The sequence below is a fragment of the Panthera onca genome, chromosome A3 (assembly GCF_046562875.1).
Source record: "Panthera onca isolate mPanOnc1 chromosome A3, mPanOnc1 haplotype 2, whole genome shotgun sequence".
NCBI lineage: Eukaryota > Metazoa > Chordata > Mammalia > Carnivora > Felidae > Panthera > Panthera onca.
This window is the reverse complement of record NC_138341.1, coordinates 11,497,044-11,524,415: the sequence shown is the minus strand read 5'-3', so window position 1 is coordinate 11,524,415 and position 27,372 is coordinate 11,497,044. Positions and strand designations below refer to the sequence as shown.

The 27,372-nt window shown below is 42.6% G+C and overlaps 1 protein-coding gene across 3 annotated transcripts in view; it reads left to right on the top strand.

The window, feature by feature from the left end:
* The window catches only part of NBAS (NBAS subunit of NRZ tethering complex), a 329,610-nt gene that overhangs the window by 270,753 nt on the left and 31,485 nt on the right, over nucleotides 1-27,372 (top strand). For all 3 annotated transcript variants that reach the window (XM_078444965.2, XM_078444964.2, XM_078444966.2), the window contains 4 exons: nucleotides 3,966-4,184; nucleotides 7,081-7,283; nucleotides 9,617-9,706; nucleotides 19,519-19,714. In XM_078444965.2, coding sequence (XP_078301091.2) covers nucleotides 3,966-4,184; nucleotides 7,081-7,283; nucleotides 9,617-9,706; nucleotides 19,519-19,714 — 708 coding nt within the window. The remainder of the gene's footprint in view (nucleotides 1-3,965; nucleotides 4,185-7,080; nucleotides 7,284-9,616; nucleotides 9,707-19,518; nucleotides 19,715-27,372) is intronic.

The window sequence follows — 27,372 nt, the reverse complement described above, 5'->3', positions numbered from 1 at the left end:
GAGACCAGTTAGAACCATTGCAGTACAAGAGGGGTGATGTGGCCTAGAACTGAGCGGTGACGGTGAACGTGGTGGGAATTGGGTAGACGGATATATTTCAAAGGTAGACCCAGTGAGATTCAGGGATGTTGGGGATGACTCCTAGATTTCAACCCCTTCCCACCAGCTTGTCTCCTGTACTAAATGTGATTTCTCTGAGCCTGGCTCCTGTTTTTCCACAGGGCCTACGAAATAGATGCACAGTACATACTTACTGAGTGCTAGAACAATTAACTTTATTTTATACAACCCACAGTGTCTTAAATAGTAAGTAGTTACTAATTGCTGTCAGGGGATAGTTTTACAAAATCTTTGCTTTCTAATTATAGAAATATGTGTATGAGTGATGTGTTAATGCCGTGGGCTTCAGAATAGAAGGTTAGGAACAGAAGTACCTTGTGGCTGCTAGGGTCAGTGAAGAAATTGTGATTTTTCTTTCCGGTACATTTGTCTATCTTTTTTTTTTTTTCTTTTACTACTTATTTCTTCTATCATGGAAGAGTTTAAGCAAAATAAGTCTAATAGACTTACTCGGTGTGAAACTTGTATTTAATCTCACCCTATAGTCTTTTTTTTAAAAAATTTTTTAATGTTTATTTTTGAGAGAGAGAGAGTATGAATAGGGTAGGAGCAGAGAGAGAGAGGGAGACACAGAATCTGAAACAAGCTACAGACTCTGAGCTGTCAGCACAGAGCCTGACGCAGGGCTCAAACTCACAGACTGTGAGATCATGACCTGAGCCAAAGTCAGACGCTTAACGGACTGAGCCACCCAGGCGCCCCTCACCCTAGAGACTTTCAGCGATGAACCTGTTCTCACAAAGAGTGAAAAGCTTAAATATCCAATCAAGCACAGTGCCCAGGCAAGTAAAAGCCCTTGCATCTTATATCATTCTGCCTCTTGTACAGGCCCCGGCTCCCTCAGGAAAATTAACTTACGTTTACATTTGTTCACACGCTGTATTCTTAGTAACCGTGGTTATTTACTTATTTTGAAAGATCATTAAGAATAACGGGGGGAGGTACTTTTCTGAGGAGACTGGTGATGAGGTCAAACAACTCAAACTCCTAGAGAATTCACTCGCCTCTACTAGCTGTTCTGTGGCGGTTCCATAGCAGATTCTAGGAAAGCACGGAGGTCAGTGTGAGGCCTGTGCTCAGTACTGCTGGGCAGCTGGAGTCCACACGCATGTAAGCATGGAGTATGCACTTGGTTGTTGGGGCAGACGGCCTGCCAGTGGACCAGCTGTTGAGGCTGAAGAAACTGAGTCCAGGGTGACTTGTGTGTATCTCGGTGTTGAGTCACGACCGGGCATTTGGCCTGCAAAGAAGAGAAGAGACAGTGTTTCACTGAGATAAGATACCAGTTGACACCGGGGAATGAAGAAAAGCTTCCGCGTGTGGAGCCTAGAGTGTGGGCTACGGTTACATTGCGAGGCTGGAGGGGTAGCTTGGGGCCAGCTTGGGAGAGTCCTCGGGCTGCCATGCCAAGGAACTTGCAGAGCTTATGAAAAGGTTTTTCTCAAAGAGATTACGTGGCACATTTACTAGGAAGATAAAAACCTAACAGGTAGATGACGGCCTGGGTGGTGTATCAGTTGGTCAAATTAGAATTGAGCCTCGATTTCCTGAGTTTCCTACCATATGGGTAAGGCATTTTGCTGATTGTTTTGCATATTCTCTCATTTAAATGGTCAGAATGACATTGTGTGGCGGATGACTTTTTTTTTGCATTTTACGCATGAAGAAACGAAGGCTTGAAGCATGTGGTCAAGTGTCACCCCGGTAGTAAAAATTAAACACGGGTTTTCTGAGGTTAGTGCTCCCCCTACACTTACCAACTATTCCAGGGGTGGTTGACACTGACAAGGCTGACTTCGGACAACAAAGATGGCGTCTGGACTCCTCCCAGGGCACAGAGACCAGTTGTTTCTCTCAGGACGCTGCTTTCCGCACAGGGGAATTGCCTGTCCTGTTCCTACTCTCTTGCCAGTCGGTTGTGGAAACCTTCCACGCCCTTTGATGGGCTGGGAGAGCATAGACATTTGGCCAGCTGGATATCCAAACATTCCCCAAGCTCGTGTTTCTTGGGGAAGCAGATAGGAGTGAGTGGAAAGGAAGGACTCTCTAGGCCATTTTCTTACTTGTCTTTCCTTCTGTTGAGCATTCGGCCAGTGTGCACCCATCATACGCTCTGTCAGAGCCCGTGAGGGGGTAGAAATGGCAAAGTGGAGGCTGTGTGATGTGCAGTGAAAGGGGAGCGCCAGATCCATGACCAAGGCCCCTGCCTTCTGGCTTTTCCTTTTTGCACTCATGCGAGGAACCCCACCGTATCACAGAACCTCCCCAGGGCTCAGTCCTTCCATCCATATGATGGGGGAAAGTAAGGAGGGCTGTTGAACTAAACACAAGTTCTGTGATCTTGTATTTCTCAACCACAGAAAAGAGTTCACAGGGTATGCAAGGGAGGAGAATGATGAACTGATACTTATGGTCAGTAGTCGCTTCTGATGTTGTTGTATGCCAAGGTGCTTGGGGGTAGCAGTCTGGCCACAAAACTTACTTGAAGCTGCATTTGCAAAGCACACACTTAATTACAGTTCAGTGGAAATAGTACTTTCCTAAAGTTCCTTTTTACCCATATTTGTATAGACCGAAGAAAATGTCAGCTGTCCTCATTATGCCACATGAATTCTACACAGAGTGACTTGGAGGCAGCTGGTGGGGAGGGTTGAGCGGGGTTTGCCTCCTGGTGTGGTTGCAGATGCTATGTTGATGTCTGGTATTTTTCAGAATAACCAGACACACAGGGTACCTGATGTTGAGAAAGAAAATAAAGATAAGATTTTGTCCTAAGACTCCTCATCTGTTTTTTATTTTATTTATTTAAGTCAACACAGAGCCCCTTTAAGTCTGTAGTAAAAATGTGCTTGAGTAGTTGACATGAGGCTAAATCTAAGACCCAAAACAGCGCAAATCAGCGGGGCCTCAAAAAGCCCAGCGTGGCTCACCAGTCTGTGGTGCGTCCGTCAAGATGGGTTACGTTTAGACTTGAGGCCAAGCAAGCTTAATATTTTTAATATTATGAAAAAAAAGACAACTCTTGCATACCTAAGAAAGTGACTTTCGCGTGTCACAACTCAAATACTTAGTGAGCAATTGAATGAATACATTAGTATAGAAAATTGACAAAATTGAGAACAAAATTGCTCATAACCCTAACATAACAGTCACTGGCACTGGTGTCTGTCTGTGTGTGTGTGTATGTATTTCTGTTCAGCCGTACAGGTTTCGTTTGGATTTTAATACAAGCATGGTGTAGACAGTTTTATGATTTCTGATTCCTAAAATTCAACATTTTATGTTAAGCACTTTCCAAATTGCTAATACTGATTTTATATCTAATTTTAACGGCTGCATAATGTTCTATCTAGTAATTTATCATAAGTTAGTTACCATTTCTGTTATTACCAGGCAATTAGGTTGCTTTTGAGATTTTAGAGTATTATTCCAGTTGAAATCATTATGCCTATACAATTTTCTTCTTTTTAATCATTTCCTTGTAATAAATGATTGAAACTGGGAATTGTAACTGTAGAAATGACTCCTCATTTCTGCCTTGTAACCAGTAATCTATCTGAATGCCAGTTTCATCATAACACCACCTACTTTTGCATTTTAGCATTAAAAAAAATCTGTATTTATTGCCTTAATAGTGCATATGGCACCTCACTGTTGTTCTCCTCACAGAAGAAAAACTAATACAACAAAAGTCCTAGACACCAATTAAAGTTGTATATTAACATTTCACTCTTGTTCTCTTTGCTTCGCTAATACCTTATTAAATACACCTTATTAATACCGTATTGAATACAGACGCAGGGCCGGTTTGTCTCACTGCCGTTCAATACCTTTTTGTGTTGAAGCTGTCCGTGGAAGCACGCAAAGAGATGACTAGAAAGGCTGTCCAGGCAGTCCAGCATTTTATTGAAAAGCCGCGGAAAAGAAGTTCAGAAGACGACATTCAAGAAGCTAGTGACTCTAAAATCACCTATGCGGATGCCCGGGGCCATCTGGAGAAATCTCTTGCTCACCTGGAAACCCTCAACCACAGCTTCCTTGTTTCTCTGAGGAATAGTAAGCAGGTAATGAAGGGAAAACTTCTTCTCCATGCTCACTCCCTCTGGCAACCTCAGTAGGGCTTACATTCATCCTTTAGAGCCGTATTAGTGGTGTTGATAGGGGTTTCAGTCTTGCAGATGTCCTGGCAAATGTCCCTCAACCCTTTATCCTCTAGCCTCTTCATCACCTCTTGATTGTGGACTCCCATTTGCAGGTTTGCGGTTCTTTGAAGAGGATTTGGGGCCACTTAACGGGATTGAGGGACAGAAGGTGGTTGGGGTGGGGGATGGGCACCCCGGGGGGGTATGGCCCAGGATGGGTGCCTGGGGGAGGGAGTGGTCACCAAGGCTGAGAAAGGATGGGGACCGTGGTTTGCAAGCCCTGCTTCTAGCCGGTAGGTGTTTTGCTCTCCAACTGAAAAATGATAGATTTTTTTTCCCCCGAATTTTCCAAAAAGTCCAGAAAGAGCCATCCATGCCTGCTTCAGATTTTTTTAAATTATACGCCCCATCCTGTTTATGTTTTCTGTTTCCAACCTAATTTTATCGATATGCATTTTTTTGGCTGATACAATTGTTCCTACATGGTTTCTAGTTGAGACCCTCATGGTGTCTCAGAAAATACTCTCGTGAGAGTCAGGAGCCCCCTGCCCAGGATGATTCTTGAGGCAGTTAGGACAGGGTGTTAGGACAACACAGGGGAACCCTCTGTAGCTTTTCTAGTTTTTCTTCTGTATTGTTACAGCCGAGGGAGTTTAAGCTGTTCTTTTCCATAACTGAGAAGTTGACAGATCAATAAGTAAATGGATTCATATAGGTAAAAACAATGTTTAGATATAAAAGCAATATTTCATTTGCCCCATTAATGTTACGGTAAATGAACCTGTAAGTGGCCACTAATCTCCTCTTTTATTTTTCTAAAACCTTACATATTGATTGAATCGTATTCTTGGCTTGTAAAGAAATATTCCTGACTAGAAAGATCGGTCAATGGAGAGCAGTTCAGATAATGAACAAATGGAAGATTTCAAAATGTGTAGGAGACGCATAAATGCAAACCCTCATGGAAAAGATAATGAGCAGAATTCAAAAGTTTGATAGCAGTTTTATTTCATTTTGTATTTTTCAGTGCTATTCGCCTGCGTAATGAATAACATTAAATGATGTGCAAGCCAGATAGAAGCCTTCGCAGGGAACAAATCGGCTTTTCCAATCTTGATTTTATCTTACTGACGTGTAGAGTACTGTAATCCATAATTATAAGAACTAGGGTAAAATTTGAATTCCTCCAAGTTAAAATGATTATGCTGATTAGTATAAAAATGTACATACTTGTCTTGCTTAGTTTTTTAATTAAGTATGCTATATTCAAATCTGGAGAATTGTCATTACTGTCCTTGGAACAAGTATTATCTTTCAGTGACTTGAATCACGTCTATGGGGCCAGGGGGGTTATTAACAAAAACAGCTGTTTGTTTCAAATAGGCTGAGATTTAAAGGTACCAAATGACTGCTTGCAAACGCTATTCAGTCAGACCGTGGATGGTCCATAATAGGATACTCTTCTGGTTCCTAAATTGGACCCTATTTGATTTTATTAGAGTACCTCTCATAGCAAACACTGGAAGTAACCTTTATCCCCATACATTTGTCCCTTTTGAGTTCAGGCTTTAACTTTCACCTCTTTAATTCTACACCCAGTGAAAGAAGATCCCCCACACCCTACGTTAGCACGGTCTAAACTCGAGGTTTTGATCCTGTGGCGCCTCAGTTCCCTCTTGCTCAGCAGGGACCTGAGTAACTGTTCTGTTGAACTCACGGGCATTTTCTGTTATCAGAAGTCTCACAGTGGGGAGAAGAGTAAAACGAAATGTCATGCGCCCAACTCCCAGCATCAACAGTCATCAGAATGTGACCTGTCATCTCATGCCTACCTCCCCCACCCTCTCCCCACTCCTGTGGATTATTTTCAACAAAATCCTGGTCATCATTTCATTTTATCCGTAAATATTTCCTTATCTTTTTCTCAAAGGATACATGTGAACACAACCACTGCAACATTACCACAATCAAAACATGAACAGTATTTCTTCAGTATCATCAACTGTCCAGTTAACGGATTTTTACATGGTGGTTCTGAAAGGCAAAACAGTACATTCTAGGTTACCCGAGAAGCTTATAAAGAACCTGGAAAGCATTCTAAACACTAAGTGACCACATTTGGTATGGTGAAAAATAGTAGTTTGTGGCCCATTTCATAAATTATTTGTTGTCACGTTAATTTTTACAGATATTATCGAAGAGGGGCAGGCTGTGTGGCATGGGGGTGGGGAGATGCAGTCTTTTGGATTCTGATCCTAGTCCCCCTGAACATCCCCGTGTGCCTTTGGGCATGTTACTTAACATCTTTGGTTTTCAATTTACTTTTTGGTAAAACGGAGCTAATTAAAACTCTTTGCAGGCTCACTCTAAGCATTAAATTAGGTAACACACGTGTACTACCTGGGTTTGTGCAGATCAGAGCTGTTATGTGGTTATAATAATAATCACAGTAATAATAATCAAGAAACTCAGACTTCATGAGTTTCACTTTGTGTCTGACATTGTGCTAAAGGCCTGGCTCTTATATGCTCTCATGTAACATTCACAACACCCTCTCTTCCCAAGAATCTCTGTCATCATCCTCATTTTGCAGGTCCCGAAGGCTCATCAACTAATAAATGCGAAAAAGCAAGGATTTGTACTCCAGCCTGGTGTCTGGGAAGCCCAAGCTCTTGAAAACCACTACATCTCCTTCCGTGTGGCCTTTGTAGTTCGAGTGTGTTTGGTTTGAGAGTCGTCTAAATCTGCTTCACTCTGTACATGTGGCCACACCTTATTTCTACTTGATGTTTAGGTGTTGTGCCCCTTATCTTTTCAGGAAGCGCTGCAGAAATACAGTCGCCTGTATGATCTGTCCCGATCAGAAAAGGGGAAGGTTCACGATCAAGCTGTGGCCATGTGTCTAGATGGCCTGCCTCTGAGAATGATCCAGAAGCTGCTGCAGGTGGCCGTGGGCCCTCTCGACATCTCGCCCAAGGACGTAGTACAGAATGCAGTGAGGAGAATAGTTTCTGCCCTGAGGTAAGCCAGAAAAGAGTCCCCGGAAAGCCGAGGCGATAGTTTGCCAGTAATGGCACTTGTTTCACAGTCACGAGGGTAAAAATACGATCATGGATGTAGAGGCATTTTATTCACTATGAAGTACTTCATAAAAGTGAGAGGTTATTATCAGATTTCTCAAAGTCTTGTGTCTTAAAATATCTTAAGAGTGGAGAACCATGAAAATGTTTCCCCATTGGTATTGTGTGTAACCCACCCTGAAATTAACTTCTGGTTAAACCCTCTTGCCGCTCCCCCCCACTCCCGCCATCATCCCCATCCCCAAATAATTCTTGAAGTAAGGGAAGGGCCACGATTAGCAGGTAGCTAAATGTCAGGTCATCATGTGACCCCCGGTGGATGTACACATCCTGACTTTTCTACTCACACTTCTTTTCAGAGCTTGCAAAATGGCTCCCAGAAGCTTCTTTCGAAGTATACACAAGGCAAGGTTAATCGTATACTGAAGAAGTTAGACATCTGTTAAGTCTCTTAGAGTTTTATTTACCTGCAGTTAATGGCCTGAAACCAACAATTGAGAAATTCTAGCTTTATGTCAGTATGCGGGTGTCTTCGTGGGAATGCATCCGGGAGGGTTAGAAAAGGGGGAAAGTTAAGCTAAGAGAAGAATGAGGCATGAAGTGCTTTCTGTGAATAATGCAATTAGGCTGAAAGATTTGGTTGTGCTTAATGTATTCTCCTTTTAAGCATTCTTTGTAATTCTGCATTGCTCTTGAGGAACTTTTTGATTAAATGCATGTCAGTTTTCCACAGCTGAACTGAAATCAAATGAGCCTTTATCAGTTTAATTACCCCAGCCTCATAACAGTTTTCACCTTTTAATGATCTGAGGTATCTGGTAATTTTTAGAGAGAGACAGAGACAGAGATAGAGATAGAGAAATAAAATATAACACTTTTTAAGAAATAACAAATGTCAAGTTAATAAAGCAGTGTTCTGTTATTAGCTTATTATGTTTTGGTGGTGGTGGTGGTTATAAGAGCCACCCACTTTCCTGTTTTCTTTTCTTTTCTTTTTTTTTTTTTTTTTAGTGTTTATTTATTTTTGAGAGAGACAGAGCACGAGCAGGGGAGGGGCAGAGAGAGAGGGAGACACAGAATCGGAAGCAGGCTCCAGGCTCTGAGCTGTCAGCACAGAGCCCGACACGGGACTCAAACTCACAGACCTCGAGGTCATGATCTGAGTCGAAGTCAGATGCTTAACTGACTGAGCCACCCAGGCGACCCTTTCCTCTTTTCATTGATGACAGATACTTGTTGGTCACATTTTGCACCTTTTGATTCATAGCTATCTTTTTAGTGTTTCTTAAATCAAAATATAGATGAACCTCAGAAAAACAAAACATTTTGAAAAATCGGTGCTTTGATGAATTTATTTCCTAAAAATTGCCTATTTTTGTAGATAATGAAAATATGTGATATTTTTTACCCTTATAAAATTGTGACAGAAATTACACTTCTCTCTCCTTCCCTGCACCCAGCTCCACTTACTAAGATTTGGTTCTTACCTAGTAAATGTTATGCTTAGCACACAGAAGATATTCAATAAATGTGAATTAAATCTTTCAGTAGTGGGAGGAGAGGGAACTTCAGAAGTTCAGCTACCTCCTTTTCAAAGGAAAAGAAATTGCTACTGACAACATCCATAACGTTCACCTTTTAGAAAGTTAGTAGAATTTGGTAGATATGAAATAACAAAGGCGTGTAAAGAACTGAATCCAGCAGTTGATTTAAGTCCTACTGCTGAAATTATTCAGAACACTCAGCTAAAACTTGTCTTCTGTTGCTTTTTTTCAAAATTTACTAGAGTCCCAGATATATGCGCTCGTAAAATGGGCATAATAATAGTACCTACCTTGTGGGCTGTTGGGGATTAAACGGTAGATGTGTGCGTACAGCATTCAACGGTGTCTTGTGCCTAGTGAGTGTCACGTAAATATTAGGGTTTTTTTAAGTCCAGCTGGAGAATTTGGATGATTATGTATTTAATGCACACGTATAATAATGTCCATTGACTGTTTTCTGGAGGACAGAAGGCAGGTAGATTGTATTTTCTTGCCAGCAAAACAAGCACATATGAGACCGTGAGCGTCTTAAAGGCAGAAGACATTTCGTTTCCACACCTTCGGCACGTCGTGTAGGGCTCAGTGCCCTCGCACACCACATGCAGCCCGCGTGGCTGGGAGCCGGCAGTGCGCACTGCCACAGCCCAGCTGGGCTCTGAGTGCGAACGCCGTGCTGCTTGCTGAGCCCAGAGCCCCCTTCTGAACTGGTTCTTTCTCTCTCCCTTCGCAGCGGAGACAGCGCTGAGCTCGGTGGGCCCAGGGACCCCCTCCAGGTCCTGGAAGGTGTTGTCGCAGCCGTCCACGCCAGCGTGGACAAGGGGTAAGCCTAGAACGGCTCGCGTGTCTCACTTCGTGGCACGCCGCAGGATCTTAGAATTATTGTGAATATCCATATTTATGAAACTGCCTAGAGGAAGCAGTCTTGCCAGGTGTTTTCGGAAGGAATTGCTGAGAACTTTGTCACTACGAGGCTCTCCATCTGGAGACACAGTTTCGCAGCTGCCCTCTCACTCCTCACCTCCAGCAGGACACCGCCCTTCTCTCCAGAGCCCCCTCTGCCCGGAGAGTATGGTTTCTTCTCGCCACCTCTTGAGTGAGGCCAGGAGGGGGAGCTGCTCTGAGCTTCTTAGGAGAGAGGGGTTCACATCTCCGAGAGGTTAGCTGGACTGAGTGAAGTATGGAAATTTCTAGAATGTTTATATATTTCTTAGAGCTTTATACATGTTAGGTCTGTCTTGTCGGAGGACTATGAGTGTACAGGTTTTATGAGTCTAGAAAGATGTGTGTCTGTAATGCCATTTTTAGAAAGAATTTTTCATTTAGGTCCAGTGGCAGTGACAGGGTTAACAGCATCAAGTGGGTGGTTATATATTCACCAGAGTTTACAGACCTCTTTCCTGTGGCTTTTACTCATGTCATCCCTGTAAGGCCGGGCCCCAATTCCTTTTTTTATGTTGTTTTTGTTTGTTTGTTTGTTTGTTTGTTTGTTTTAACAAAATCTCTCTATCCAATATGGCACTTGAACTCACAAACCTGAGATCAAGAGTTATATGCTCTACTGACTGAGCCAGCCAGGCGCCCCTCAGTTTTCTTTTTCCTCCCCTCCCCTCCCCTCTCCTTTCCTTTCCTTCCTATAGGTTTCCCAGTATGGGGCTTGAACTCAGAACCCTGAAATTAAGGTCTGAGCTGAGATCAAGAGTCGGATGCTTAACTGACTGAGCCACCCAGGCGCCCCTTCGTTTTTTTTTTTTTAATAGGAAATATGATATAATAATACCAATGAAGAAATATTTGCAAAAACTCCTCATAGTTCATTGAGTATTGTAATTGTTTTTATTTGTACATTACCTTCTAGTTATTGTGCAGGTACAGATGTATTTTTATATAGCTTCAATCAAAACATATAAACACTTCCTGTTCTTTTTTTATTTGCTTGCTATTGTGAGTCTTCCCATTGGTCTTTGTAACTTCCCTGAATATTATTTCTGATGGTTGCGTACGCTGTTGCCATTTTCGGAGGAGGCCTTGCCCCCAGTCGTAGGCCTGGGAGATGGAACCAGGATCCCAGCCAGGCTCTGAGTCGTAATTCAGCTCTCAGATGCCTTTGCAGCCTATTTCCATGCATTGCTCTGTGCCCGAGGCTTGAGTGGAAGACAGAGGATAAGCCATACTGGTCACAGTGGGAGAACACGGCAGTTAGGGGCCTCTACTGACTCAGCCTTTTGCCTCACACGCTTCTTCTGATCCCCTTTGCTCGTGGGTCTTTCAGTAAGAAGGAAGCCACAGCAGGGGCCAATTTACCTCTCGTTCTAAAGAGAAATGAAGTGACCTACATGTGCACCATGTGCTGAGTCACGAGGAGTAAGATACGGAGAGGAAATAACCCCCAACCTCAGAAGCTCAGTCTTGCAGGGGCGACGAGCCCCCCGTGCCCCTCCCCCAGCCCTGGTTACCACACTCTGGAGGGGCAGGTGCTGGACAGAGAGCACAGTAGAGGGAGCAGTTTATTCTGCCTGGGGAGGTCAGAGCAGGATACACGAGGGGCCACGTTGGGCCTGGTCTGTGAAATGTGAGTCTGTGAGGACGAGGAGGAGGGTGACGGTACTCCGGGCTGAGGAAACTACCAGAACCGTTGCAGATGCGGCAGAGCAGAGACGCCGCGTGGGAGACCCTCAGCCCCCTTCCAGACGTGCGCCTCCTCGCACCTGCCCGGCCGCCCCTTCGCTGCCGGCCGCTCCTGTCAGAGCACAGCTGCTCTCAGGGCAGGACGCCCCGGAGCCTGGCCTCGCGGGATGACAGGGATCTGGAAGGGCACTAAGCCCCTTCCAGGGGACACGTCGCAGAGGGATCAGAAGGCAGTATTTTTCTTAGTGGGTTTCCGGCCACAGATACACAGGAATCCAACTCGGGTGTCTTGCATACAGACTATTTTTTTTTCTTTTAGCTTTGATTTCCAAAGAGGAAGACATCGGGGAATGGAGAAACAGAACGAGATCGTACTTTTTTTATTCCAGAGACACAGAATAACAAAGTCTTTGCAACAGAAAAACTTCAGTGAACAATTTCTTTTTTCTTAAAAAAGAAGAAGAAGAAGAAAGACAAAGTCATAACTTTTATTCCTGACAAGTAGTTTTTGGATCCACAAGGATTTTAAACCCGAATCCTTGGCTTCAGTTTCTCTTCCCAAAACTCTGCCCAGCAGCGTCCCATGGGGGAGTCCCTCCTTTCCACGTAGCTCTCAGTGGGGTCTTTGGAGCGACATGGGGACTTGGACCCTTTTGAAGTAACCCTCTCAGTCACTCACTACTTAGCCTGACCTGACTGCCTGACCCCCAGGAGGCCACACCAGGCCTGGGTATTTCAGGGACATACCATCAGCCTCCCTCAGTCCCCGCCCCCAAACTTGAACATCCACTGCCCTCCTTGGCATGTTTAGAGAGCCAGTCACCTCTTTCTGTGCACACTGTCAGCTGTCACACACATTCACGTGCTCTTAGGTTAGGCATACGCCATCCCATAGTGTCCTGGCAGGCAGACCGTGTACGGAGAGTCATGGCTACAACCACGTGTTGGGTTTTATGCTGTCGTGGGTACGTCCTCCTTTGACTCCTTATGTTGGTACAAGTATGATTTGCCATTGACCCGCGGCTTCTGCCCCATTCGTAAAGCCCTCTTTCCCTCCTCTTTCGCCTGTGCTAAGTGTCAGCCACCACAGCCACCACACCCAGACAGGCCACCAGTGGAGTGTCTGGACAGACAGACTTCCTTTCCAGTTTCACCGCATTCTTGCCTCCGGACATCAGGGGAGAGTATCGTAAGAATTTGAAATAGTGTCAAAAATCGTGTACAACCTCTACAATTGAAGACGAGTTTAGGGTAATTAATTATTGAGAGGCTCGTGCACATTAAATTGATGAGTATGTTTTCTCCCATTTTTTATGTATGCCTATAACATATTTTAAGAATAGAATCCAAATTTCCTGTTTGAGTTAAGAATTAATTGATTAGATTGCTTAAGAAAAATGGATTTTAAAAGCCTCCAATAACTAAAATAATATTTTTCTAAAACAATATATTTGGTAAACCTGGAATTAAGAAAATATCATCATGCGTTTAAAAACAAAAAGCTAACGAGCATCTATCAGTCAGTGGCAAGATCCCCGGAATGGCTCTCAGCAACTCACCAAATCCTTACAACCACCCTATTCTATTATTGTTGTCTCCATTTTATAGATTAGGAAATGATGCTCAGACAGGTTTTGTTATTTTTCCGGGGTCGCCCAGCTAACGACATGCTATGAATTTCTGTCACCATATCTCATCTGCTTCTGACATTAAAGAGCCTGCAGTGGACAGTGAGTGAGGTAGCACCTCTCAAATGCCATCGTGCCCTGGAATTGCCTGCGGGTCTTATTAAAATACAGACTTTACTAGAGTAGGTCTGGGGGGGCCTGAAATTCTACATTTGTAACCAGCTCCCTAGTGCTCCTCCGTCCAGGGACTGAACTTCATGTAGCAAGGTCTTCAGGCGTTACCTCCCTCAGTTTTCTCGCCTTTTCTGTCTACTTCTCTCTGCCTTGGCCTCATTCCCTCTCCTGTTCCCTGCCTTCCTATACGTTTAAACAGTTTCCTAACAGGAATGACCCACGGGTGTGAACCGGCATATTAGTGATTCTCAAAAGGACGTGCAGAAATAAATCCACTCAGAAAACAGATAATTAATGAGGAATTCCTCTGCACGCTACTCAAAAAGGAAGAAAGATTTCCTCCAAAAGTGTTGGAGTATTTTAGAAGATTTTATTTGTTTGTTTAAATTGCTGCTCGATCACAGTCCAGCTGCAGCTGTGTAAAAGCTTCATGTATACTCAGCAGTATCAGATATTCAGACTGCATTGAGCTCTTTGGTATTACCTAGCGATTTCACAGTATTTTTAACCACAGAAAATGAAAGGAAAAAAAAGAGAAAGCCCACTAAAGCAAATAGAATCTGACTTCTTCTTAGTCTTCGTGCTCTGTGGGACAGAGTAAATATTAGACGTTTGCCAAGTGCCCCCAAAGCATGAACATCGTGTGCCGCGACGCTGAGCCCTGCCAACAGCCCTGGTCAGCGGGCAGCACGGCGGATCCACTGTCCCACTGCGGTCTTTCTCGAGGCCAGCTCAGGTTCTGCTTAAGACTTCATAGCTGTCATTCCTGCCTCATTATAGTGAGATGCACCCAGGTTTTTACTGATAAATGAACCTGAGGAAGAGATTCTGGGTTGCATACATTCACGAGCAGCCACAAAGAGGTTCTTAGCATTTGTCAAAAGTTCAGACTTGAGATTGGAATTGTATGCACCTCGAAATGATTTCATTTGCAGGAACTTTTCATAGAATTTAATTCTGTTAATTATTTGAAGAAAAGTCACACTTCTTTCTACACTCCTGCAATACCATCGATGTGTCCCTGCATTCATTTATTTGCAGTTCTCTCTTGTTCCTTGCCGGGTGCCGCAGTTATTTCATGGGAGCCAGTAAACAGAAGGTACCACGCTGGGGAGCGTCCACCCCACCCAGCTCTGTGTGCAAGGAGCAAAGTGTGTGCGGTGTGTGGATCAGTTACTTGAGTTAAGGGACCTTCTTAGAATATGAGTGTTGGTGTCTCTCACTGTTCGCTTACTTACGTTTACTTGCTCGCCCCTCCTCCCTCCCTTTTTAACCTCACCTAGAATTTTACAGATCAGGGTTTGCGCACTCATTTCCCACTGAGGCCAGGCAGGTAACAGACGTGAGCAAGGTGGGCTGGGCTTGAGGAGAGGTTGGGGGTGGTGGAGGCTGAGGGGCACGGGAGCTCACACACGCCTTGTCTAAAGGAAACAGCGGCCCGCTTGTCCTCTTCTTTCAGCTTTTCAAGAGGGGCTGGGTTGTTAGGAGAATAGATCTGAAGAGATCTCATCACAAGAAAAAAGTTTTGTTTTTTTTTTAATTTTTTTTTAACGTTTTATTTATTTTTGAGAGAGACAGAGGCAGAGTGTGAGCAGGAGGAGGGGCAGAGAGAGAGGGAGTCACAGAATCCGAAGCAGGCTCCAGGCTCCCAGCTGTCAGCATAGAGTCCGATGCGGGGCTCGAACTCACGAACCGTGAGATCACGACCCGAGCCAAAGTCAGACGCTTAACCGACTGAGCCACCCAGGTGCCCCCTTTTTTTTAATCTAGATGAGGTGATGGATGTTAACTTATTGTGTGATCATTTCACAGTACACGTAAGTCAAATCATTATGCTCTACACGTTTAAACTTAGCGCCGTATGTCGCTAGTATCTCAGTAAAACTGGGGGGAGGCCGGGAAAAGGAACTGGAAAATCTTGATTTTTCTGTAAAATGTTTAAATTCTGAAACATTGTCATATGGCATGCAAGGCAACACACAAATTTGGCTGCCAGTTTGTAACTCGAATATAGAAGATTCAACTAAGTGACCCTCTGTTCCCTTTAGGCATTCAGATTCTGTGACATTCATGTTTACAAGAAATCACAGTGGTCTGTGTTTTTCCTGTTTGAATGCAGTATCTTTCCTTCCCCCATTCTCAAATGAGAACGGTAATTTCATTTTGTGTAGTGCATCAAGATTATGGAAAGTGCTTTTTGTGTTTGCCATGTCTTTTCATGTACTTTAACTGTTTAAGTGCAAGGTTGAGTTCTCCTCGTATGAGTATGCCATGCAGAATCTGAAATTCTTTTACCAAGGATTGGCTTACTAATTTTCTCAAAATCTGTCTTTTTGCTTTGATTCAATAATTGCTTTTGTTTGTTGACAGTTCCCTTCCTTTTGTGAGTATCCTGTCATGCTCCACTATAGAACTAATCGTTTGGCGAGTATATTTTTGTTGTTCTTGTTGCTGCTGCTGTCCTTCTCCGTTAATAGAGCTCTTTCAGAGGATTCTTTGTTTTTTGATCCCAAACCGATTGTATGAACGTGTTTCCTTTAGTAGTTAATTTTTCTTTAAATAGAGTAGTAAGTTGCTCTGTGCAGTGTAAAAACCTCCTCCCCAGAAAATACTCATTATAGAGAAAAAGGTGGAAAATATCTATGTATTTGCAGTGAAACTATGAGCAGTTTTTTTCTTTTATCTGTTTATAACTTTTTAAAAACATTTGTATGACTTTCATAATAAAGTAAAAATGTTTTGAAATAATGTTCTTTTTATTCCTAAGCTCATTAAATCCTCTCCTTGCCTTCATAAGCTACTCTAAAAATGGAATCATCTTCCTTCTTCTCAGTCTTTTTTTTTTGACATTATAAAAGTCATAATTGGTTATTTTTCACCCACCTATTTACTTCAAACATTTCAAACCCACAGAAAAATTGTAAGGATAGAAAAACATAATACCTATGTACACTTCCCCTTGATTTGCCAATTTGTTACCATTTGTATCAAAAATCCTGCTCTTTCTCTGTACGTGTGTATGTGTATTTGATGAGTCATGAGAGTGACTGACTACGGATTTTAAAAACTCAGACTGAAATTAAAATGTTAACCATTTTGCAGTTGATGTCTTTGGGAGATAGCGTCCAGGCCATGTCCTTGGGTAGCTCTCCTATAGAGCTGCCTTTCGTTTCTGTGTGGTCTTATTGAACACCAGTATTCACGTGGACATACAGTGAAGCTGATTTGGAACACGGTGCTTCCAGAACACAGCATTTCTGTTCTGGGGATGAGTTTTGCCAACTTCATTATGTGTTTGAACTGTCAACCCGCAGTTAGAGCAGATTCCTCCAAAATATCAAGTGTTATCAACTGCATGATAACCTCTAATGTAAATGGAATCGAACTCAGTTTGACTTGGAAAACATTATAATAATCTTTCTATATCACGTCAGTATCTAAATAATTTTAATCAGCTGCCACAGTGTTCTGGAACATATCCCCTATTTGGTTCGGGAGCATCGTGTAGTCATTGATAACGGCAGTAAGAGAGTCCAAGTTCAAATATTGGCCTCAGTAATAATGGTTGCCAGTTAATCGAAGCACTTAGTTATAGGTCTGATAATGTATTATGTGCTTGAAATTTATTACTTACATATTTGTTTAATTCTCAAAAGCTTCAAAAGTAAGGGGTTGTACTTCTCTCCAAGTTACTAATGAGGAACTGAGGCTCAGAGCCATTAAGTGACTTCCCGGTCTCTGGCACGCTGTCAGGAAGAGGGGATTCTGGGAGCTGAATGTGAGCCTGACAGCTGCAGATCCTGTGCTGTCAAAGCAGGAAGCCGCACTGCTTTTGCGGCCGGGGGTGCGTGCTCTCGGTTACCCAGGTGAGGAGGCCTGTGCTGCCTTAGCTCTCTCCTCTCTTTTACCGCCCACTTGCATTGCTCCCTGAACATGCTCTGTCCTTTGAAATCCTTGGTTCTTTTTTCTTGCTGTTCTCTTGATCTGGATGATATTTTCTCACCTTGCCTTTGACACCTAGCCCACTTGACCTTTATGATCCCGTTCCATATGCCACGACCTTGGTGAAGCCTTCCCTGGCCCTACTCTCTGTTCCTCCAAAATGATTGTTCGTATTTACATATATTAGTAATTTGAATAGTAGTCGCTTTTAAAATCTTTCTGGACCATTGTTAGTTCTTTGAAGGCAGGAATCCTATAATTTTCATCCCTGTGTCATCATGCACAAGCTGGTGCTTTCATGATACTGATAATAATCATAATGATCGTTATGCAGATGATGCTTACTATTTATTAAGTACTTCCTCTGTGCCATGTACTGTGGCTAAGTACGTTCTATACATTATCTTGATTTCACAGACTCCCAAGAGACAGACTTTCAGGACCTCTGTCTACTTAACTATAAAATGGGAATGATGACATTCATGGTTTTTATCTAGAGTTGTTAGCACATGGTGGGGCCGGGGCTCACAGGTCCATCACGTTTCCCCAAAATGTTTTTCCCCCACATGATACCATCTGCTCACTTTGCACATAGATTTCCAAGAAATCTACTTCTCTTGCACCCCGATTTTGCCGTTTTTGATACATGTCAAAGGCTCACATAGTTAAAACTAACAAACGACTTCGTAGATTTAGAAAATGCTTAAGCCACTTGTCCATGGTGTTTTAGAATTTCTTTTATTCCTAAATACAAATGATGAATTGTTTTTTAATTTGAATTTCCATGAAACTGTACTGACAAGTGTATTATAGAATGTGTAGTAACAGAAACACTCAGTGGGGTATTGTAGAATTTTTAAAAATATCCTGTGGTCTTGTTGGGTCGTGGAGTTTGGGACTTGGTGATATATTGCTGGAAACCTCATAAGGATGTCGTTACAGCAAAACCTGTATGATTCAGTGCCGTAGCACTGCTCTCCGGGGCTGTTGTGCACGTGAGGTATCTATATGAGGCCTCTTAACCGTAATCAATAGTAATTCTTTGACATCATCATCAAAGGAGTTGTTTTCCTGAGATGGCCCATTTGGGTTTACAAAGGAATAGATTCTAGCACTGGATAGAAAGTCGTACAAATATTCCCTTCTCTGAAGCCTTTCAGACTTCCCAGGTCTTTAATAACCATGCATTCATATTTTATCTTTAGTAGAAAACTTGATACTCTAACCCCGTATTGAAATTCTATCAGAGAGAAAAGTGTAGAAAGAACATGGACTTTGGGGTCATACTGCGCTATTCTAGATGTGTGTGGGCATATCCTAGCCTTTCCTTAAAGGCTATTTCCTCATCTAGAAAAAGGAATTCACATGTACAGCATAAGGACTACAGTTAACAATATTATATATTTGAAGGTTATTGAAAGAGTAGATCTTAAAAATTCTAATCTCGAGAAAAAATTTTGTAACTATGTCAGGTAATGGATGTTAACTTATTATTAATAATCATTCCACAATATACATATATCAAATCATTATATTATTCACCTTAAACTTATATGATGTTATGTCAGTTATCTCTGCAAATGGGAAAAAAAATGTAAATAAAATGGAATATTTATAATAATGATTTTGCATAGGTATTGTCAACTAGTTTAGATAAACTAGTTTACCTAAAATTACTTAGAATGATGCCTACCTCTGTTAGTAGCATTAATAGAAATACATACTTACTAAGCTTTTCATAAGAAATAGAGTAGCTAAGAACATGGTTATTTTTCATCTGCTTTATGTAACTCAATATGATACTGTAAAATATGTAAAAACTACATTCATTTTACATAGTTTTTAAATACCTAATATGGTTTCTTTAAGCCATTTAGAACCTAAATTTCTCGGGGCACCTGGGTGGCTCAGTCAGGTAAGCGTCCAACTTCGGCTCAGTTCATGATCTCACGGCTCATGGGTTCGAGCCCCGCGTCAGTCTCTGTGCTGACAGCCCAGAGCCTGGGCCTGCTTCGGATTCTGTGTCTCCCTCTCTCTGCCCCTCCCCTGCTCACACTCAGTCTCTGTCTCTGTCTCTCTCAAAAATAAACATTAAAAAAATAAAAAAATAAAAAAAAGAAGAACCTCAATTTCTCTTCTCAGTAGGAAAAAGGCAAGGTCACCCAACAAACAAGTCTTTGGCTCAATCACTATATTGGGTTACTGGAATTTTTTTTAAAGAAGGTTTAGGAGTTTCTGCCTAACCCTTGGTTTTGCCCTTCAGGGAAGACCTGGTTTCCTCTGAGGACCTGCTGGTGTGGCTGCGGCCTTTCTGTGCTGACGACACCTGGCCCGTGAGGCCCCGCATTCAGGTGCTGCAGATTTTGGGACAGTCATTTAACCTGAGTGAGGAGGATGGCAAGCTCCTTGTGTTCTTTCGAACGGAAGCCATTCTCAAAGCCGCTTGGCCCCAGAGACAGGTAAGGGAGCGTCCGACTGGTTTTTGCATGCTTTCCCTATTAAAAATAATTGGAGGTTATTTCTCGATTACTTTAAACCACCCTCCAGTGAATAATCAGCTTGGTAATGCAGACTTTCCACTGTGTTCCTCAGTCCAGCTGTTTAGTAGTTAAATACGTTTGGATTGGATTGGATTGGATTGAATTGGTTTGGGTTTTTCCATGTGTTTGAACGTGCATAGGTGCTGGAGTGATGTCTCATTCACTTCACATGTGTGTGGCATTTTTCTCTTCAGAGGATATAGTCAGGATTCTTGACAGTATCCGTTAATTATCGCAACTCTCCCTGTCCCTGGAGAAATGCGGATCTAAATGGAAACTCAGTGTGCAGTTTAGCTAATTCACTTTTTTCAGACTCTACCCAGGCAGGCAGGTGCCCTCCTCTCTCTTCTGTCCCTATATCGACAACATAGGCACACACAAGATCTTAGTTTCTCCACTCATCCTTCAAGACTCACTTGGTCTGCCATCTCTCTGGAACCTTCCCTGACCACTTCAAACTTAATTAAACTTTGAATTCCACACATTTGAGCTTTAGCTATATAATAATAATAATTATTATTATATATAATTATATATATTTTATGATTATAAATATATAATTGTGTATATAATTATTATATATAATAATTATAATTATAATTATAATAATTATTATTGTTGTTACTATTATTGTCTTGTCTCCCCACTACTGTGGAAAATTCAGAAGCCCTGGAGGATATATTGTCTTTTGAATTCCCCTAAGTATGCTGGGCACACATTGGGAGCTCAAATACTTGTTGATTGAGTAAATGAGAATACTGATTCCTAAATCAAAGAAATACGGTAGCCATTGAAGTCTGGCTCAAACTCTAAATTGATGCAGCCTAAAGACATAGGATGTAAGGATCAGTAATCTCAGTCAAGTGCGTCAGCCTGCAGACCATATACCAAAAAAATAAGACTTCCCACATAATCTACTCTGCAAGAGACTTTCCTGGAAGTCTGACTGCAACTCAGTGTACCTTCTAATTTTAAAGCTTCGCTTTCTAATTAATGTTTATGTCCTTATTACTACATCGAAAGAACAATGAATTTTTCTTTTAAAAAATGCATCAGATATTAAGAATATCTTGAGACTCATCTCAGAACTTCACAATTATTATTTTAAGTATTCTTATTTTCCTACATGAGAGAAATGGGTAATTACTCTTCTGTATTCTTTAGAATTAGAGAATTTGAGATTCAGAAGAGATGGATTATCGGGTATTCTCTTACTCTTGCCAAATTCCTGAAATGGGTTGTATTAAAAGTCACTGGTCTCTGAATAATACTCTTTCTGAAGCCCCCATGACCTTACCAACATACTCAGTCTCAACATGTTGTCTTGCATTACATGAAGGGATCACTAACAGTCTTTTAAAAGAGTGGTCTATGAACACAGATGCAATAGGCTACAAAATATATTCCAGGTCTCCGGCACAGTAGACGTTAGAAGTATGCTTGTTTTTAGCGACAGGAAGGTTCACGTAGCATCTCTTGAGTTAAACTCAAAATTAGGTCGTATTATTTTTGCCACGTGGAATCTTGGATTCTGACTCATTCTGGAACAAATGAACGCCCCTACTGTTAGGTACTTTTCTGACAGAACCTCCATTTTTCAAGTGCTCAACCTTGCTCGGTTTCGTCTTCCCTGTTGGCTGAAGCCTGGCAGAACGACGAGGCCGGTTTCTCCGGTTGGAGCCCCACTTCGCGTTATGTCAGATCAATATACCAAAAATACTACCAAACGACGTGGAGGCCAGGGAAAGGGAAAACATCTATCTTACCTGTCATGTTGAAACAGTAGGACACACACTTTCGTATTTGGGCCAAAATGCTTCAGAAATAGTAGGAGTATAACCATGATTTCTTCTTTTAAGCTTTTCTTAACTTTCCAGTTACCCAGAGAACAAGGTATAAAAGGTATACCATCTTTTATATGATTTCAGTGATTTCTGGGTATTTCTGAGATTTTAATTTCGTTATAGCAAAACTTTTTCCAAATACAGGACTTAAGGGAGCTCAGCCTTTTGTTAAGATTCCTTTTCCGTGTACTTTTCTAAATTGACCTGACCATTTCACTGAGCGCAGTCTGGTTTCTGTCCTTTGCACAGTGTGTATGGAGAGTCTCATTTCACCACTGTTTGCTCTGGTGGCGAAAACTTTTTCAGGCCCTTGGAAAACCTCTCTCCCAACACCCCTGACTCCAGTAAAACTCGTCCCGTGCCTCCTTACCCCTTTTCGGTTCTCCCCCTCTTACTTTGTCCTCATATAAGAGCAATTTCCCTGTTCTTTGAAGCTATTGAGCTGAGTTTCTTTAAAGTATTTGATAGTGGAAATAACAAAACTACCATAGTTTAATTATGTCATTCATCTATAGTCTTCCAAAATAAATCAAATCAGTGAGTATCTCCTCCTCCTATAAAAATGAAGTATTCTGTGTCAGTCGGGCATTGCTGTGTGAAATCTGTTTTGGAGGGCAAGCGTATTTGGCCAGGGCACTCTGTTTATTATTGTAAATAACTGCTACATGGAAAGCGAATGTGGAAAAATTGTGGCTTCACAGTGGGAATAGCCGCAACTTGTGGAGTGTTACCGAAGTACGCTCCTAGTTCAAATCTGAAGCCGTCTCCATTATTGTTTTTAAAAAACCGTTTCACCTTTCACTCGAGCAGTAGAAAGATCGGGGTGCTGGTGCACAAATCCTTCAGAAGCCTATATCTTGGCCACCCTCCCACCTCCATTGCTTCATCATCTTGGAAAAGATTCCTAAACCGTGAGCCTTGCCTTCTTGGTGTGCAAAATGGAACCTTGAGCTGGAGGAGACAAAGGATGGTTTGCTCGCTCTTCTTTCTTCCACACACATTACAGTCTTCTTCGTCTCCATATCCCAAACACCTAGAAGACCCCAAAATGTTGATTACACAGGCTCTCATTTTCTCCACTCCCTACCCCTTTCTCTGTTCTCAAAGGTAATATTAAGGGTAGAGGCAGATTCTTACAGAGCAAAGATAAGAATAGATAATGATATTGCAACGTTCAATTACCAGAAAATGTAGGACTGCTACCTTCGCTGTGGCTGGTAATCCTCTTAGGCAGACTTTGCATACATCAAAGAGGGACTTAATATTTAATTATCCTCGAGGTGCCCAAAGTAGTGGCCCTACAAATCAATGTGTTGCCGGGAAACCAGCCAGCTCCTGCAAAATTAAACGCAGAGTCTGTGGAGCCTGCTACCTCACTGGTTCTCAGAGAGACAGCAATTCCTAGTTTTCTAATGATTAGTTAACAGAATTAAAAATTCAGAGGCCCTCATTTTTCAACAGCTTGAGAGGCCTCCTTTTCCATTCCAGAAAAGTACCCCAGCATGGAGTACAGGAGAGAAGGAAGGGGGAAGACTTGAGGAGGGGGAAGGGAGGAATGCATTGCATTAATTCCCTTGGTATAATTTATCTGAGTTTTTCAGGTTTTGTAATTTTCTGGTTAACTGGTGCATGAAAAATATGGGTCAAAATACTGATGTTTCCTTAAAAGATTCCATACCCCTTCACCTTATTGTTTTTTCTGTTTTTGTATAAAAAGGGACATGTGGCTTAGAGCTTCACCTTTTAAAATTTCGATCTGTCTGGATTTGTGGTTGTAAGTGATCACTAGAAAAATTAGTTTAAGGAAACTCCTAATCTTATTACAAATTCATGCATTTTGCCTACTTTGAAACATGCAAGGACATATTAACTCCTCTGGTCAAAGGCCAGTTTGGCTTCGTTTTGCCAAAACATTAACAAAATACACACTTCTTTATCAGACCAAGACCAGTGGAACAGCTTCAGGATGCAAAGCTAGATTTAGTTTCTTACAAAGAATTTACTGTCACCTTAAATGTCTTCAAAGCTAAGACTCCCTGCCCTAAATGGTTTGCTTAATCAAGTATAGGATAAGATTTGATGTTAAAAATATATGTGCCTATGTGCCCACACACATATAATATATCCCACACATGTGAATTACCCGTACATGTAATGTATCTTTGCTAGCCATGGAAACCGATTCCTGGAACCAGAGGAGACTTTCAAAAGCATGCCAATTCCAAAGTCACATTTTATAGAAAAGGACATGCTGTCCAGAAACAAGAAGTTACTTCCTCTGATTTTAGCTTAAATGTCACCATTTCTAAAATACTGCATCCTAAATCAGGCCCCAGTCACGATCAATTTCACAAGCTCTTAGTTTTCTTCTGATCACCAGTATCTGTTGACTTCTCCCTGCCGGTCCTTCTGTCTGTCATTCTATTATATGATGTCTTTCTTCTTCCATTAGAATATAATCTTAAGGACACTCAGTAAATATCTGCTGAATAAATGAATATTCAATTTTTAAAAACTTATCTAAGGTCACCTTTAAAATGGCAAGGCCAGGACCCCTGAGCTTCAATCTGCTGTTCTTGCCGTGAATGATGAAGGCTCAGACCATGCTGCTTCCCGCTTATGTACAAGCAAAATGATTTCCTTGGAATAATGGAAAGGTTTCCTTACAGAGTGGCCTGGTGCGTTTAGACTGATACTGTTTTGTATTAATTTGCTGTACTTTGCTCCCAGTGATTTCTGACCAGCCGGCTGCTTCTCGTACGGAAGCAAATGATTCACAAGCATGTTTGTCTGGACAGAAGCAAGAGATCTGAAATGTTCTAATAGAGCTTGATGTGCCTTTTCAGGTTGAGAGAGCGTCAGTGTTACTGGGTTCTGCAACTATTTGGACACCTCGGAAGGCCTCTCTTGACGACTTAGGGCTCCTTTCCTTTAAAGATATTCCTTCTTGTCATGGGCATCGTCGAGGGAAGAAGATGGGACTGAGGAATGTGTATTAAGTGCACATTACTGCGTGTACTCTTTAGAACAGCTTGCAAAGTCGTTACCAGTCTCTGTTTGAGATGGGGTCACACAACCTATTAAGGTCACCCAGCTTGTGAACGATCGTACTGGAGTTTGAACCTGGTTCTGTTTGATGTCAATGCCTGTCTTCTTGGCCCTTTACCGTACTTCTTCCCATCTGCCAGGGAAAGATACTCAGCTCTAAAGTCTGGGTAGCATTGCACCATATCAGGCGTGTTCTGTTCATCTTGTCTTTCTGCTTGTGACTGCCTGGGTTGAGTGTGACTAGGCAAGGGGAATGAGGAGTTTGATTCAGAAAACAGAAAGCATTGCTTCATCTAGTAGCATTTTTCCCTGGCTCAGTACAGAGCTCTGCGTATGTTCTTTGCTGCTCAATTAAAACATTCTGAAAAATGCCATGCCTAGTAACCACGGTCTGTAAAATATTCATCGAAGATTCTTCCGGCATGGTTTATGCACCATTCCCTGTATACTCTGGGGATAGACAAGAGACCAGACAGTTAGCAGTAAAGTGTTTGGGCGCTTCACACAAAACTGCATTCAGATCCCAGTTTTACCACTCACTCGCTCTGTGGCCTTGGAGAAGTTACTAAACCTCTCACAACCTCAGTTTCCTCGTCTGTAAAACGGACATAATGCGTGGATGTGTGAAGACTAAATGGGATGGTATGTGTGTGTCTCTGACTCCGGTCCAGGTAAATGTACGCCGTTCGTGTGGGGATCCCAATCCAGCAGAGGACGTGGATACATGCACAGAGAAGTCCGTACCCTGAAGGCTCTAACGCTGCTGTTAGAGTCTGCACAGTGCATAGGGTTCAGGGGAGGGCATGCGGTCGTCCTGCCTGGAGGCAGTGAGGAGAGACTGCTCTGAGGAGGTGATTCCTGAACTCAGTTCAGCGCAGCAGAGCCCCCAGTGTCCTGTGCACATTTTACCGTGGTGGTGCGGAGACCGCGTGGGACAGAGAGAGAGAGACGTGAGAAGCAGCGTGATCAGAGATGCGTTTTTAGGAGAGACCCTCTGACCTCTTCACGAACAACAGACTGGAGGGTGCCAGGCAGGGGACAGAAGCAGGGGTCAGGTTGCCCAAACTTGGCCCTGAACTTGGTACCAGCTGTGAAGATAGAGGAGGGTAAAGAGAGCTGAAGGAGTTAATCCCAGGGGCCCGGTGACTGCTTAGACGTGGGGGGACAAGAAACACATGCTTAAGTTGCTAAAGACAGAGCAGCATGAGGAAAGAGCAGAGGACAAACTAGTTTTGTGGAGAAAGGCACTGGAGGTCAGGGCTGTGTTTTCACTCAAAAGGACGCTTTTGGGGGTTGGGGGGTGGTGTGGTCAGATGGGGAGGCCCTGCTTCTCCCCTTCACTAGGCAGACCTTCTCCAGAGCCTTGTACGTTTCCTGGGTCACAGCAACCTCTTCCTGGGACGCACACTTGGGTTTAGCAACTGCTCCTGGGTGGGACTGCTTCCTCCACCCCGGGGCACTTCCCCCAGGGCCAGGTCAGCTGGGGAGCCTCTTGGGCTCTGTCCGTAGAGGGGGAATCACATCCAGAGCCTCCTGCCCAGAGGTGCAAGAACCTCAGCCACCACACGGGTGGTGCTCCTGACGTCGTGCATAGCAGTGCTGTCCCTTCCTTCCTTCTCGGGCTTAGAGAGAAAGGTTGGAGGACGAAGGGGAGGAGAGGCAGGAAACATCCCAGCGTTTGCATGTTGCAGGGTGGTGAGGATATGAGGTAGCTGGGGATGACTTCTCTGGTTTGTTTCTTTTAACTTTCAGTTTTGAAATAATTTCAGATTTACCCCCCAAAATTTCATAAATCATAGAGGCAGTGTAACAGCTCATCAGCCCATATGGAAGGTAGGACTGTGGTGATTGATGTTAGTACGTTGAGAATAATCCTTTACGCGACGCTAATTATTTTCTGTTCACATAGTATGGTTATGTGCATTAATACTGATTTCATATTCACACATATCTGAAGATCAAATAAGCCACGTGGTCATTGCCTGTGGGAAGATGCAGATTTCAGGAGGGGCGCCTCAGTTTACGACAGTCGTGTTCACTGTCCGCGGCCACAGAGGAATTTCAAGTTAAAGCTGTTTTCATCTGAGAATAGGTGACTCAGTCCACTTTTTCAAGGACAGTGACTCAATGTCTGATAAGGAGGCTGTAGCTACTTGACAAATTGACTTACAGCAAGGGCTAAAGTCACCTAATTCAGTGAAGACAGAAGCATTGCTTTCAGAGACAAAAGGGAAAGAGATATCTTTATGTTTGACTCACATGTGAATTTTGCCCTTTAAAATCCAGTAATGTTCAGTTCAAGGTGTCTGTATGGAATCATCGCGAACTATAGGGTGCCTGTGAAATATTGGACATTTTCACCACCACCCCCCGCCCCCCGCTCACTCAGAGAGACAGAGGCATATTATTACTTTCTCTCTTGAGGGAAAAAAGGATAAAATCAAACAAAACATAGAAGAAAAACTTGTGAGAAATTGCTAATTATTTTCACTCATCTCTAGAAGGCATGCTATAAAGCCATTGCAAATCCTATATTGTACAAATAAATGAGATTCTAAAAAGGGATGAAAGTTAACCCATGATTCCATTATCCCAAAACAGCTACATTTCTTTGTGTTCTTCTTCTGTCCCATCTAATCTGTTGACCCAATTCTTATTAGAAGAAATCACAGCCCATATTTTTAT